General features: G+C 39.8%; 1 protein-coding gene across 1 annotated transcript; it reads right to left on the reverse strand.

Moving 5' to 3' along the window:
• Window positions 1–453: 453 nt before the first annotated feature.
• On the reverse strand, window positions 454–10,868 carry LOC126371236 (organic cation transporter protein-like). The gene is made up of 9 exons (XM_050016510.1): window positions 10,536–10,868; window positions 6,691–6,895; window positions 5,870–5,970; window positions 5,183–5,337; window positions 3,442–3,701; window positions 2,917–3,119; window positions 2,293–2,438; window positions 1,433–1,614; window positions 454–1,064 (listed from the first exon to the last, which is right to left on the reverse strand). Exons 1-9 carry the CDS (start codon window positions 10,838–10,840, stop codon window positions 864–866), a joined length of 1,758 nt encoding a protein of 585 aa, XP_049872467.1. The 5' UTR covers window positions 10,841–10,868; the 3' UTR covers window positions 454–863.
• Window positions 10,869–16,341: the final 5,473 nt, after the last annotated feature.

Raw genomic sequence — 16,341 nt, forward strand, 5'->3', positions numbered from 1 at the left:
CCCTCCGCATTCATCAATCGCTTCATACACGCACGCCGGTTGAGAGTAGATCGTATTGAACCTTTTCTAAGGACATCTCCAATTTGGTCATCGTAAGTCCTTCTCGGTCTTCCTCTGCCAGCCCTACCATCAACTTTCGCTTTATATACCGCTTTTGCAATTCTATTATCCTTCATCCGCTCTACGTGTCCAAACCAACCTAACATAGGATTTCAACTTTATATTATATTTGGTTTTGCGTGCAAGGAACTGGCGTGCAAGTGTGCCAGCTACTGGCATATGTATATCCCGTCTTTACTCCAAGTTAGAGTTAGTACTTGGTATACCTTTACTCCAATTTATAGTAACCTCAACAGCTGCCTCAATATTATTTATTTGCATACTATGATGGTGTACAAGTTTCCATGGTGTACGTGTCTTCACGTACGGTCACGAGTACTAACATGTATGTGATAGTGCGACAGGGTTCTAAAGTGGGTTCATGATATTGCTCAAGACTGTACTTACTTATAATTCTATGATTATTATAGCAATTATGATTATATGTATAGTATGACATTTAGAGCTATTTTTTGCAATTAAGTAGTACCTACAATCTTTCTTGATGCAAGTTGAGTTTGTTTGTTGAATGTGACAGTGGATGCATGAATATGATTGCGGAAGTTAATAACGCTATGTGAGTCGTAGTTGTTGACCCAAGATCTAACTTGAACGGAACGAGGCGTCCTCGCCTCGTCCCTGCAATCAGCAATTTCTGATACTCGCGATCGACACTACGAGGAGCACGAAGCCAGCACCCCCGTTAGTGTAGAGATTATGTAAAGTTATGTATGTATGTCATTGGCCCGTGGTGCCTTCTCCTGTTACGAGTCAGCCGAAAGAACAGTCGGTCGAGGCGGCGACGGCGGCGGCGGCACGTGGTCATCGAGTACGTCTCTGCGCATGCGCTCTGCATCATCTACTAAAAGCGGCAGGCGCGCGCGCCGCGTCTCCGGCACCGCCAGCACCGCCAGCGCACCCGTCAGCGAGCACGCGCCGTATAGGAGAGCTTGTACGTACAGGTTCTGAGAATAAATCATTAGCAGTAGAGGCAACAGCCGGTGTAGTAATAAATTTCTCCTAAGTTATCTCAGGACCTAGCTAAGACGCCAATATTCATATTTAGATGCTCGCTAATGTTGCTTTACGCATCGTCCTATCAAGGAGTTCATTTAATTCAACGCACAGGGGGCTTTCTTAAGTAAATACCTACGATAGCAACTGAGCTCTGAGCAACCGCAAGACTAAGAATTTGAGGTGTATAATGATGATGGTCTTTAGTGAATAGATCAACATTGTGGGCCTCACGTCTGTTTCAGACGATTTGTGACATCAATGTCGCATAGACATAATATCCTAAATATGCTATAACAAGCCGGTGACAGTGACGTACCAGCAGCGGCGTCTGCGGCGCGAGGATGGAGCCGAGCCGGCCGACCAGCGAGCACGCCGCCAGCGCCGAGGAGCGCGTGCCGGTCGGGAACAGCTCCGCCGTGAACACGTACACCGAGTTGAACGCGAACGTGATCGCCAGCTTGCCCACGAAGAACAGGCCCAGCCCCGTGCCCGTGTGAGCTGATAAACAAAACGCAGACATTGCGTCATCTGGTCTTTCTTAATCAAGTAATATTTCTTATGTATGTTTTAGAATGTTTGTAATGCTTAAAGAATATTTTATTTCATTATTAACTGTGGCCTCCGTGTTCTAGTGGTTAAAGCGTTAGGCTCACGATCTGGAGGTCCGGGTTCGATTCCCGATGGGGACATTGTCGAAATCACTTTGTGAGACTGTCCTTTGTTTGGTATGGACTTTTCAGTCTTGAATAACCTGATTGTCCGAAAAAGTAAAATGATTCCGTGCTTCGGAGGGCACGTTATGCCGTTGGTCCCGGCTATTAGCCGTAAAAACACCTACACCAACCTGCATTGGAGTAGCGTGGTGGAGTATGCTCCATACCTCCTCCGTAAGATTGAGGGGAGGCCTGTGCCCAGCAGTGGGAATTATATAGGCTGTTTATGTATGTTTTATGTAAGTATGTATTAACTGTGGTGTTATGATCTAGGATTGAGCTGATTTGATGAGATAATTCACACAACAGAATAGTGAATTGTATGTAACCTACTGATAGCAACACTTAAATGTATTTAGAATACTTTGCATTTCGTTACTGTTTTCTTAATGCTTCTACATTTTTTTTAAATGATTCCTAGGAAAATGAATAATTAGGCTGAATATTGAACTATAGGACTCACAAACAAAGTACGGCGTGACGCAAGCGACGCCGCAAAGTAGAAATGCTATAAAGATGCTCCTGCGTCGACCAAACCGTTCCAGCGCCATCATGATCAACAGCGACGCCACCACCTCCATCGACATGTTTAGCGCGAAGTTCACGTACCTGCAACCAACATAACACATAGTTCCGTCTTACTGTGGTTCCGTTTTAGCACTTATACTTAGTACAAGATTGTTTCTTTGTAAAATACAATATAGGTGAATTTCGATCTTGGATCGACTTTGGTTTAGCAAAATTGTAACATAGTTACACTTTGAATCGTAATTTTTTACATAACGAACGTCTCATCCGCGTAAAACTACTGCAGCTTCATCAGAAAAACATCGGCACAGGGCCCTAGACGTTCTTTAAAAAAAAAAAAACATAAAATATTGTTATACAATAGAGTAATTTAGCTTCTAATATTTCTCAGACAGTTAATCCCATGCATTCATTATCTTTTAAACAATCACTAACTTTTTAATAACCTTAAGCAGCAGTGATTTGATGACGACAAAAATGCAATTATACTTAGTGGATACCGAAGCGCCACAGCAGTGCAGGTACGCCCACGGGTTTATATTGTAAGATATTAACATACTTGTCACCAGACAGCGATACGGAGTTGATGGTGAGGCCGTAGTAGACGAAGGTGGTGGCCACCCAGCACCAGCAGCATACGGCAAAGCGGCCCAATAACACGCGCGAGCGCAGCAAGCTCGCCCACGGGTTCCCTCGAGGTTGCGACTCTGTCTTCTGGCAGTCTTTCTCCAGAGACTTCATCACTTCTTCATCTAGAGTTATCTGGAATTGGTATTATAATCTGGTGAATAGAAAGGACCTAAATTTTATTTAAGTTTGTACTGTGTCAAAGAGGAATTTAATGGAAACATGAGCTATAAAATGGTTAATATACAATCGATCAATAATTCTTTTTTGCATAAAAACATAAACACAGGACATTTACTTTGGGGAACGATTGACATCAGCATCTATGTCTAGCATACTTCGGACTATCTTCATAATCTGCAGCCATCCCAGCAAAAGACTCATGCAGATTGGCAAGCTAAAAAAGCTGCTATCCATTTGACGAAGAACATTCTGAAGTTCTAATAAGGTGAGGTACCTTGTTCCACCTAGCAGCCTTTCTAATAACAGCAGCAGTCTTATCAGTTTTTCCAGTGACATGCAGCCAGCGCGCGCTCTCGTCGACGAGCAGCCAGTACAGCGGCAGCAGCAGCGCCGGCGTGTGGATCACGACAAGTAGTCGTCGCCAATACGGCACCAGCCATGCTATCAGCGCGAACAACACTCCTCCGAGCCCGTACGCTACTCCTGTCGCGCAGCTGAACGCTGCTCGCAGGGACGGGCGCGCTAGTTCTACCACTGAGGAAGATTTTGGTTTTTAGACAACTAAGTAGGTACCAAACATCATAGAAGGAAAGAGAGGAAGGGGAAGACCAAGAAGAGCTTACATGGAACAGATTAAAGAAAAGGTTAACGTCGTGTCTTATAGGGAAATCAAGGAATTGGCCTTTGATAGACTGGAATGGAAAATGCTACACTGACAAGAGCATGGCTCTTAAATTGATGATGATTAAGTAGGTACCCAGAAAAAGATCTGTGATGCATGTTGATTGCCAATTACATGGCGCAGGTAAGGATGTGGCACTAGTATTACTACTGAAGAAGATTTTGGGCTAAGTTAGTTAAGAATTACATTCGATAAAGGACATAGGTAGGTTATATGTATAAATACCTGTGGACGATGGTATGGTGGTAGGTAATTTATGTGCAATAAAGTGTTTTTATTATTATTAAAGGTCTAAAACGAGTGACAATCATTTTATCTATCACTTGTTAGACCTAAGGTTCTAATGCCTGATGACCTGATGGACAAAATGCTTAAACATCACGTTGTACTAACATAAAACTCAGGTGAAGGTGAATAACTCAGTTCGTCTGGCGGTGGATGAACCCGTGTTTGGGAATATTTGATGTTACGTAACCCTATCCTAAAGGGGTCCAAACAACATACTAAAAATGCAACTGTACACCACGTTTTGGTCCTCAATGCTGCTTTATCTGTACGTAACACATTGGAGGAATAACAGCAATCTAAAGTCGTGCTGAGCGATAAACTTTAGTATGAAAAAAATATTACTGTTCTAATGCATAATTATGTTATAGTTTGAACTACATTATATAATACAGACAAAGGACATTTCGAAGAAAATTGCTATAAGATAGAACGAAACAGATTGTAATGATAGTAGATTGTAATGAAGTCTAATTTAAATATTTATCATCATCATATTATATATTATACGTATATGGTAGGTACTTAATAGAGATTCAAGATAGATCTCAGAGATAAGAGCGGTTTATAAATACGGGCCTTAGAATACTTATATGTAGGTAAGATACATATTTAGCTGTAAGAAAACAATATTCCTGTTTGAGTTATTATTTGTTTGTACTATATATACACAGGTACGGGAAATAGGCGTAGGTATATTGAGAAAAGTGACAAAGAAAAGGTTTAACAAACGGCGGGCTTATCTCTATGTAATAAATTACTTATAACCCTACTAAATGAAGGTTGAACAAATGACAATACGCTTCTACTACGTTTTACTCTGCTTTTAATAATATTTGTGGAAGAAATGAGCGTCCGTGAGTCATTTTATTGTCTAGTCTGGTCTGAAGGGTTCCACTAATGAGTCAAGGCCTCCCGGTCGATTTCTTTCAAACAGATTGGCTAAACTTCTTCAATTCAATTCACGACCAATCAAAGCACACCTTGTCGCCACTTTTCATACGTATCCCAGAGCTGGATATGCCGTTAACACGAAGAACAATCTTACTCATAATGTAAGCAGCGCTGTTGAAGCCGTACCCGAGGGCAGCCTCAAAGAACTCCACGGCCACGTACATCTGGTAGTTGACGGAGAACGCCTTGATGATGCCCATCAGGCCGGCGAAGAAGGAGAAGATGCAGAACGCGGTGCGACGCCCCCAACTGGAATTAATATAGGTGTAAATATATTAAGTGTATCATGCTCAGAAAGGACATCATCGCTAAATTGACTCTTAGCCCATGGCACGTTTAAAGCATTACGTTGCAATATTGCTGCTAGCTGCTTACTAACGCTTCTCCTCTCTCATTGGAGTAATGCTCTAAATAAATGTAGATATAGCTTACTCTCTCTACAAATTAGACAATTTCTCTTTCGATAGTTTCGATTTCCAGTTTGAAGGTGGGTTGAATCCCAGGACGTGCACAGACAATGATTTTCGAATTCATATTTGGACCATAAACTATTATCACGTGCTCAGCGGTGAAGGAAAACATCGTGGGGAAAACCACATGCCTTGTCCCTTCCCGGATTGGAGGTTCAAACTGGACCAGTCAAGTTTTCTGATTAGGTAAGCTCGCCCTGTGAAAAACGGAATAACTCTAGTGAAATTGGATGAGTCATCGAGTTGCGTTGGTTCTGGTGGACGGGTGGGTTGTTGTGGTTTTAATATATGCTGTTGTAGAAGATACTTACGCATCAGATATATATCCAGTGAGTAGCAGCGCCAGCGGCAGCGCAGAGTTACGCACGGTACCCACGAGGGTGCGTCGCCACTCTGAACACGCCAGGCCGAACTGAAATAACATCACTTAAATGCAATGATACATTACGATATACACATTGCAGCAGGTGTTAAATAATTTATTCAACATTTAATTATCAAGGATAAAATTGTTGAATTATAATTTACCTTTTTCAAGGTGTTATGACTGAGGAGGAAAAAATACCGGGAACTTGACGGAAACACATTTTACTTTTATAAAATAATTTGAAGAATAGAATAATTTAAGAAAGAAGAAGAAGATTCATTAAAAAATAATTTTGTAATAGGAGGAAATTGTTTAGGCATTTAAATAAGCTTTGATCCTACACAGCTTTACCTAGAATAGGTAAGGTAGACCTACACTTATCTTAAAATGAGCAAGGTACCTAAACCAGCCACGTTTTTGATAAATCATAAGAATAAAAACAGTTGGAAGATAACTTATTACATAAAAAAATAAAATATTTCGCTATTTATCTTTGATGATTACATCGAGGACATGATTTATAAGTTTGATAAAATGTGGATTATTTTCCTTACCTAGGATGCTTGGTACTATAATGAAGATTTCTTTAAAATACCTACATTTGTATAGGCAGAGCTCCAAGTAATCAGAAGGGAACTTTTTCCAGCCATTTTGTTACGAAACCCTAAGATATGATGAACTGTATTGTGTGTGGGTGCCATATGATCAGCTCAGCCCTAAACCATCAATAATGAAAATAAATTCAATCAATTTTTCAATTCCTACCTCAGCAAAAGTAGTGTCGAGATTCTCGTAAACAAACATGTCGCAGTCTTGCGTGTTGTTCAGGTGGAAGTGATCGCGATCGCAAGAAGCGCCATCTAGCAGTGGCGAATAGCGGCGGCAGCGCGAGTCGGCTGGGAGTAGCGCCTGCGCACTCTCGTTCACGAAGCTTATGTCACTCGTGCCTTCGCATTCTGGTACTACGCATCTGTCAACAATGTTAATACGGAAATTCTTATTTTCTTATTTATCTTCCTTGCATTATCATGTTTTTCACAGGGTCCGCTTACCTAACGTGAAGATTTGACAGGTCTGGTTTTTTACAGAAGCGACTACTTGTCTGAGCTTCCAACCCGCGAAGGGAAAACCAGCCCAATACAGGTTAGGTCACATATCTCCGAAAATGCATTTCTCGGGAATGTGGGTTTCCTCACAATGTTTTCCTTCACCGCTGAGCACGTGTTAATCATTTATGATCGAAACATGAATTCGAAAATAAATTCGACAATCATTGGTTTAGGCTTGTGTTGGATTCGAACCTGCGACCACAAATTGTGAGGCAAGCGTTTTACTAACTGGGCTACCACGGCTCCAGGAGTTGTCTGTGACAAAATGATTTATTTCTTTGTGTTAGTAGATGCAGATATCGTAGAAATTTAATTAGTAAGAAGGTATTCAGTTTCGAAATTTCGGCTTGAAACACTGTCCAGTAAGATAATCCTCCTGTTGCAGACTGGTAATAAAGTGATAAGATAATAATAATATACAATTGCATAGTCATAGGAACTAATAATAATAATCCTGTTGCCTACACACACACACACACACATAAACGGCCTATATACGTCCCACTGCTGGGCACAGGCCTCCCCTCAGGGGGTACGGAGCATACTCCACCACGCTGCTCCAATGCGGGTTGGTGGAGGTGTTTTTACGGCTAATAGCCGGGACTAACGGCTTAACGTGCCCTCCGAAGCACGGAATCATCTTACTTTTTAGGACAATCAGGTGATTCAAGCCTGAAAAGTCCTTACCAAACAAAGGACAGTCTCACAAAGTGATTTCGACAATGTCCCCATCGGGAATCGAACCCGGACCTCCAGATCGTGAGCCTAATGCTCTAACGACCACGGAGGCTGTTAGACCACGGAGGCTGTTAGACCACGGAGGCTGTTAGACCACGGAGGCTGTTATCCTGTTGCCTACTTGTTAAAAAAAAAAAAACACCAAGTGTCGTGTTTAGAACATGTCATTACACAATTTGTTGATAAGATATCGTGAGTGATGAATGAACGACGAAACTAAACGCTACAAACTCATAGATACAGGTTTCATAAAACCAGACATATCAACTTTGCGTCTGTGTTGAACAGAACTAATGGGACAAAACAACACTACAACAATAACAGAACTAGTGGGAATATGCTCTTAGCCCAACTAAGAATAACAAGCAAGATTCTTGCATACAAAATATTTCAAGCAAAATATTTATGTCAGTCTTAAAACCAGGCTCTGCCATGTTTAGATGGATTGATTGAACGGCCTCCGTGGTCCAGTGGTTTGAGCGTTGGGCTCACGATCCGGAGGTCCCGGGTTCAAATCCCGTTGGAGACATATGGCGAAAAGCACTTTCTGATCCCTAGTTTGGTTATAGGACATTACAGGCTAATCACCTGATTATCCGAAAGAATAAATAAATAAAATAAAATATAAGTTAGTAGTCGTTACATGAGCCATGTCAGGGGCCTTTGGCGGCTCAATAGTAACCCTGACATTAGGGTTGATGGGGTTGGTAATACACCTCACAACCCACATGATAGAAGAAGATGGATTGATAGATAGGCAGAACGTTTGTGCAGTTAAGCATAAGATAACGCGATTCCAAGATGGCTTGTACGACATGTTTGTAAAGAGTAGCAGCAATATTTTGTTGTTTATCTTTTCGCTATGGCTGTTCTGAACCTTGATTCAGAGGAAAATATGACAAATATCTCTGTTTCATTGCAAGCTGTCAATACTTAATTATATAGTAACGCAGAGGACTGCCTTGTCCCTAAGTTGTATCGTTTAGTGACTATATTTGTCATGCGGGTGATCGTGATACACCTATCTCGTAATTCACGTAACGTAGCGTAGATAAATTAATTATGTAAGCTATTATCTGTTCTGTGAAACCTGTGTCAACAGTAATTGATTTTGTAATTTACCTAATTAGAATTTTCGTAAGTATTTATCATCATTGCCCTTGGATTGACATTTATTTCAGACGATTTAATCATCTCGTAGAAGACAGAACTGAATAGAATATAAATTGTTAATTATAAAAGGACACCACACATTGTATAAAAACATGACAATAACATCACTTAAAATTTTCACAGAACAATTACAAAAAAACATAGAGGATATACGTCGAAATGATCATAAGGTGGTGGTGGACGTCCTGAGATAAAAGGGCCTCACTTAGCACAAGTCGCGGCATGAACCACGTCGCTGGTATCATGTGGACCCAATGCACTTTTTTCACGACTGTGCAAGCCAACAAAAACCTAGTGATTTATATTCTCTTCGCAGGCCAATTCTGGTGCAGAGATTCTACCGCACTCTCTGCGGGAGAAGTTTCCAATTAGGTTCCGTCTGGTAGAATTTTGTCTGCGTGGTGACGTTTCGTTTTGTTTCAAGTCATCATCATCATCAGCCCATTAACGTCCCCACTGCTGGGGCACGGGCCTTCCCTATGGATGGATAAGGAGATCGGGCCTTAAACCATCACGCGGGCCCAGTGCGAATTGATGGTTATTAACGACTGCTAATGCAGCCGGGACCAACGGCTTAACGTGCCTTCCGAAGCACAGAAGAGCTCGAGATGAAAACTTTTTTTTGTGGTCACCCATCCTATGACCGGCCTTTGCGAAAGTTGCTTAACTTCAACAATCGCAGACCGAGCGCGTTTACCGCTGCGCCACCGAGCTCCTCACAATATTGTTTCAAGTATTACATACAGATTATTAAAAAGTTATAACTTAAGAATGCTGTTTTAGATAAATTGAATAGACTGTTTATATTTCAGAAGGATTATTATGATTATGAATGAGCGAGTGATATTTGGATGCTTGAACACGACGTCGAGAACGATATCTATTGTTGTGAGATAAAGTCGTAACAAGTCATAAGATATTATGAGATAAGTAATTGTTTAGGCCGCTGAGAAACTACTGCTAATAAAGCTAGAAAACATATCGCCTCGTCAATATTTTCAAGAACTTTTCTTTCTGCACCCACCTAATAAAACCATGACAATATGGGATGTTACTGATGGAAAAGGTGGATGCAGTTATACACTCCTGAAAACAAGCATTAAGATACTTTTTACATTTTGTGTGCCATTTACTTCGTGTTATCTCATCCATTACCTTGTCTACCATAATTATTACATGACACCTGCTCATTAAGTATTCAGCTGCCGTGGTCCAGTGGTTGAGCGTTGGGCTCCGGAGATTACGGGTTCGAATCCCGGTAGGGAAATATCACAAAAATCACTTTGTTATCCCTAGCTTGGTTAAGACATTTCAGGCTAATCACCCAAGATGGTGTAATCAAGCGGAAGATACTTACTGATAGAAGTATGTAGTTGTTACGTGATCTATGTCAGGGGCCTTTGGCGGCTCAATGATAACCTTACCACCAGGGTTGCTGAGGTTGATCATCCACGTTACAGCCCACACGAAAGACGAAGAACGGCTATATATCCAGAATGACAAGCATCTTTATAGTTTGTCTTTTGGTCCAGACTAAGCAGTATACCAACACAATAACTTCGAAAAAGTCAAATGAAACAAAGGGCTCACCGGAACGGGACCTGATCAGCAACAAACACGTAGTTGAGCGTGTACATGGCCGCCAGCAGGTTGGGCAGACACAGCATTATCATATTGTAGCGCTGGTACAGTCTGAAGTGGCCCAGTTGCGCCAGCGCCGATTCCAGGGCTTCTCCTGGGTCTTTCTCTTCTTTGATCGTAGCTTCTGTCGAAGAAACGCCATCGGGGTAATCTCTATTACGAGAATTTTTGTTCTTCGAGTCATTATCGTCAGTCTTCTGAAGATTTTCTCTCTCTTGTGTCCCGTCACTCGCGCCGCTCGAAGTCGCGGCCATGGCGCAGTTGTTGTTGACTCTGCGCCGACGCAACACAGACTGAAATGAGACGCGTTCGCATATTTCAGGTGATAAGCGTCACTTTGACGTGTGGATATGGTGTATGATTTACCTTTTTTTACTTTTATTAATGACTGTAATTATTGTGTTTTTTTATTGTGTTTTTATTAGTCATTTACACGTATGTATATTCTGGTCATATGAATTGTAGATTGTGTACCTTACGAAGTTTTTACTTTTTAATTTATCTTGAATGTTAGTACGAACTCCTGCAGGTAAAATAATTTTGTTTCTGCTTATAAATTATTGCTTGTGGAATTTTGAAAGGAGCTAGAGCTATTAGTAGCTAGTTCCGTTCCGTATAGTCTTAGAACATTTTAAATAATGCACACAATGACTGAGGACGAATGTAAGTATTTGAAAAGTGTTCGATATCGTCTTTAATATAATAAGTCATCAGTGACTTGATAATCATCCTGGAAAACGATTTATCCAGATTTTCTTTTCATATCTATGTTACCGACATAAAGTAAAAAAAATGTTTTAAGTAACTCTTCTTAGTGGAGTTTGCCTTATGTTTCTTTTCGTCCCCTGTGTCTAGAGTCTGTTGAATTATATAGTTGGTAATCGTCGTGATCATGACTTTTTAACGGTACCAATTACATGAAACCCTGAAACAAAGCAGTTCCCGCCGGTTGTATCAAGCAGAAGGATCATTGGACAAAGGAAATGAGCAAATGACAGTCTATTACATGAACTGACCTAACCTCTAACTGTAGATATGGTTGTGCCGATGAAGGATGCTTCCGAGGAAATGCATGATTGACGCGCATTGATGCGTGTATCAACTACATGCGATTATAGACTTTAATAATTGACTGAGGAGATACATCAGCTTCTGTGTTGAAGTATCTGAGTTTGATGACAATTCAGAAATGAACATAAGCTCACGACTATTGGGGTAATTGGAGCAATTGGGGTAGTCAGAGGTGATGAACTAAGTAGGTACTCGTACGCAAGATGAAATAAGCACCCACACCTCCCCGAGCTTTCTGTCAGATCAACCTGATAGGTAGTGAGCCGCATCGTTGCGTATGGTGTATACAGACTGCCCCAGAAGTTCACGTTAGCAGTAGCTAATGAAAATGTTTCTAGTAAGAAACACTCCCATATATGCAACGATTATTTATGGTTTAAGAAATATCACCCATTTTGTAGGTATCTTTTTCAACATTCCCTACCTTACTTCAGAAACCATTATTTTGTCGCTATGTCTTTCTTAAAAAATATTTTATTAGACTTTGTGCCACCCTGTATATTTAGAAATGAAAGAAAACGAAAAGATGCCGTTTTCACTATTGACACGGCAAATAATTTTATATTCAGCTAACATGACATGGCATAACGAATGTATCCCCAAAGGAGCAGGCAGGTGTGAATAATATATACACCTACTGCTCGCCAGCTGTGTTTAAGCCCTATGTAATGAGGGGCGAGCCTATTGCCATTAACCGGACACAAATCCTGCAAATCTGAAAATACTGCAGAGTTGGCTAATAAGTAAGGAATTTTATGACTTAAATGAGTATTTTAACAACAATAATATATTAAAGTGACTAATATAGTTATTCTTAATTTTGTTATAGAAACTATTGCATGACATCTTCTGTAATATTATACATCCGACATGGACTGTTGGAACAAATTATTATTTATTTATTAAGGTACATACAACATTACAGTACTTAAATAAAAAAAAGTAATATTACGACCTTGTATTTTACGCTGCTTTACAATAAATGATTAACGGCCTCTGTGGTCCAGTGGTTGAGCGTTGGACTCACGATCCGGAGGCCCCGGGTTCGAATCCCAGTGGGGACATATCACAAAAATCACTTTGTGATCCCTAGTTTGGTTAGGACATTACAGGCTGATCACCTGATTGTCCGAAAGTAAGATGATCCGTGCTTCGGAAGGCACGTTAAGCTGTTGGTCCCGGTTACTACTTACTGATGTAAGTAAGTAGTCGTTACATGAGTCATGTCAGGGGCCTTTGGCGGCTCAATAGTAACCCTGACACCAGGGTTGATGAGGTTGGTACGTCACCTCACAACCCACACGATAAGAAGAAGGAGAATAAATGATTCTTATTCTTTTCTTATTTCCTGGCGTTATCCAATTATTTATGATGCAAACATTTTTGTTAAATTATTTCTATTAATTTTCTAATATATAGTTTATATATCTTGTTTTGATTGTTCATTTGATTGTGCATGCTGTGACTACTTGTAATTGAGCTGGCTCTTAATCTTTTTTATAGTTTGTAGCTTTGCATGTGCAGAGTGTAGCTTGTAAGTTGTCCATAATAAATAAAATAAAATATAAAATAAAAAGGTAGGTACCTAATAAAATAATATGTTTATTTTATTTATTATGGACAACTTACAAGCTTAAAAGATTAAGAGCCAGCTCAATTACAAGTAGTTCAGTTCTACGGGGATGAAATATAGCAATATTGGACGAGTTTTAATACGTCAAGTTTTCAACCTGACTTTATTAAATAACGTCGTATTAAGGTTGTTTATTTACCTTCGTATCTATCCGATTCCACCTCACTTTGTATGAAGTGGCCATGTTATGACCCAGTAATAGTTTGTGTTGTTTTCCTCACACTATATATGGCAGTTGTGATCGACGCTCTGTGTATCGGTCACGGACAGTATATACCTACCACATAACATAACATAGTTATTAACTAGAAATGCAACAAGCATTCTACATGTTCAATTAAGGATATTAGTGTACAGTCATGAACAATATAACGTACCCACTTTAGGACTCTGTCGCACTAACATATTTGACATTTAGTGAGACTTACAGTTCAATTTGTCAAAAAAGTTAATGTGACATGGTACCAAAGTGTATACATATAATAATGCTCGTGATCGTACCTAAAGTAGATGTTTGTCACGGGTTTTAAGTTAATATCCACATTTGTCTAAGTTACCGCCTTGGGCATATGCCTGTATGGTAACTTGTACTTGTAATTATTAGCTAAATAAATAAATAAATGTTATAGACATTTTTCTTATTTAGATATTCGATTTGAATACTCGGGGCGGAGGGGCTCGGAAAACAAAACGTATCTAAAGCAAAATTGTATGTAAGTATGTTATTGTAACAGCACGCAATGTAAGGACAGGTTTAACCAATTTTATTATTCTTAAAATCTTAATTATAATGCACAATACCGGGTTCTTGCCACGTAAAAATCAGGGATATGAGACTCCCGATATTTTAACCATGATCACGAAATGACCGATAAAACCCTAAAGTTTTTCAAGTCTACTGGAAGAAAATGTTGCTGTCTTTTGTTTCCCTTGTGGTTATGAAATAGTGTTTTGTGCTGTTAAGTGCAAGTATTTCCTAAGTGAAAATAAATACCCAGTAGTTCTGCTCGTTACCTTAACAACTAAATATACCTAGAAGTACTTATAATACTTTTTGATTTCTGTTTTGTGTGAATTTAACACACTTCTTGCATCTTGTTTGTTTTCGCCATGTCTTAGTACCATAGACTTGTCTCGACAGCATTCACTGCTTGGTTGAAATGTCTCCCCTTGATTGGTATCTGCGCAAAATAAACAAGTTAACTGGTTCTGTAGGTCGGATCCATCACGTGGTCACATGACACAGGATTGGGATCAAAGTGAAAGGTGACTCGAAACGCCTTTCCTTACGCATCCGTCCGCGATTAATACGTGTTAATTTGGATTTCGTTGAGGTACTGTTATAAAGGAGATGTATAGACTTTTTTACGCATGAAACTGTTTAATAACCATATTGAAAAATTGTAAACATATAATTTCTTGCATTGTCTGGCGGATTTTTCTGCCGAGCAAATCGTAGATATTGACAGGTCTTAATTTCGTACGGTCACTAGTACTAATATGTATACACTTTGGTACCGTGTCACATTAAGTTTTTGACAAATTAAACCGTAAGTCTCATTTAATGTCAAATATGATAGTGGGACAGGGTTCTCAATTGGGTACATACTTACCTAATATTACCCACTCATGATGACACTCTCGGCTATTACAGGATGTGAATTTACAAATACGTAATTAGGTTTAACTTTATGTGTCTGTTTACCAAAATAATTTACATGTTTCCCAGCGATTCTATTATGTATATTTATACAATAATTATGCTTATCATTGAACTATGGACATGCTAAATGGTCATCTTTCCACGATTGTATCTTTTCATGCCTAATGTAGGAGCTGAGAATATGTTTTCCGTGACGGATTTATATGCAAATGTATAACACTTATATAGGTATTAATAATACCTAATATTGTTTATTGTATACCTATTTAGAAAAAGTTATTGCTGTCGATATCTCTGTTGATAGATTCGATCTTTAATAAATGTGGTTAGAATAAAATAACATGAATAAAATATGAGTCGCTGTAGAAAACCTATTAATTGGTGTTTGACGTAGGTGGTCGGAAGATATTCCATAATTAATAACTTTAATAGTTGTCCATGAGATATAGTACATTGTAGAGCGTAGAAGCGGCAAGGGTTCCATCCACGCCAAGGGCAAAGTGAATTATAACGACGATATCGGAAAAGCGTGTTCGCTGCGTCTATTGGTCGAATCCCTCGAGATAATTCGCGTTGAACCCGTGCCGCGGGCGCTGTTCTAGGTAGCTATTGTATTATTTTGACGTAAATGCATATTATTACTCTTGGACGAATCTACGAAATAACCCTACGAAACGTGATGAATTTTGTACGTTAATAGATAAAGGTATCTCACATTATGGGTTGGACAGTACATGTACGTCGACTTCTACAACATGATGGGGGTGATAAGCATCATGTGTGACACATCTACTTACCTTCTGTTTATATTTTCATCCGCACCCTAGCATCAAATATTAGACCAACATGTTATCTACCACTACCACTTCATTGCGTGGTAAGTAGGTAGTTACTACCCTTTCCAACAAGTATTTATTTTTATCTGAACTTTGCGTATGGCCTTCAAAATACGGGTCACACGGCTGATATTTCGAAAATGCTGGCCATAATGGTGGTTTATTTTTAAAGTGTTGTACATCGGGTTATTTTTAACGCACGTGAGTTGAACGCACGACGCACGTGCGTGTGCGACGCTGCGTTGCGCGCTGCGGGCGAGAGCTTCCGCGATTGGTCGGTGTGGCTCTGACCTAATTCACACTGGTCGCATAGAACGGTGGGTAAACTGTACGAGATGATAATTATGACTATCATTCAGACAGAGGTGACAGTCTTCTTCATCTTCTTGGACTATATACCTAAACCATTAGACGACAATAACCAACCTGAACGTGACTCATCTATGGCGTGTCAGGCAGGATCAATAAAATATCTCACATGAGCATGCCATTTTCGCATACCGGTTTACCTACGTAAATAGATACAATTTAGGTATACCTACTGTCATTGGA

The sequence above is a fragment of the Pectinophora gossypiella genome, chromosome 12 (genome assembly GCF_024362695.1).
Source record: "Pectinophora gossypiella chromosome 12, ilPecGoss1.1, whole genome shotgun sequence".
NCBI lineage: Eukaryota > Metazoa > Arthropoda > Insecta > Lepidoptera > Gelechiidae > Pectinophora > Pectinophora gossypiella.

Excerpts from the sequence above, each read along its gene's own strand:
- LOC126371236 (XM_050016510.1), bottom strand. The coding sequence starts at position 10,840 with ATGGCCGCGACTTCGAGCGGCGCGAGTGACGGGACACAAGAGAGAGAA. Across the intron at positions 2,439-2,916 it reads GTATCGCTGTCTGGTGACAA|GTACGTGAACTTCGCGCTAA; the intron begins GTATGTTAATAT and ends TGTTGGTTGCAG. Across the intron at positions 1,615-2,292 it reads CGTCACGCCGTACTTTGTTT|CTCACACGGGCACGGGGCTG; the intron begins GTGAGTCCTATA and ends TTTGTTTATCAG.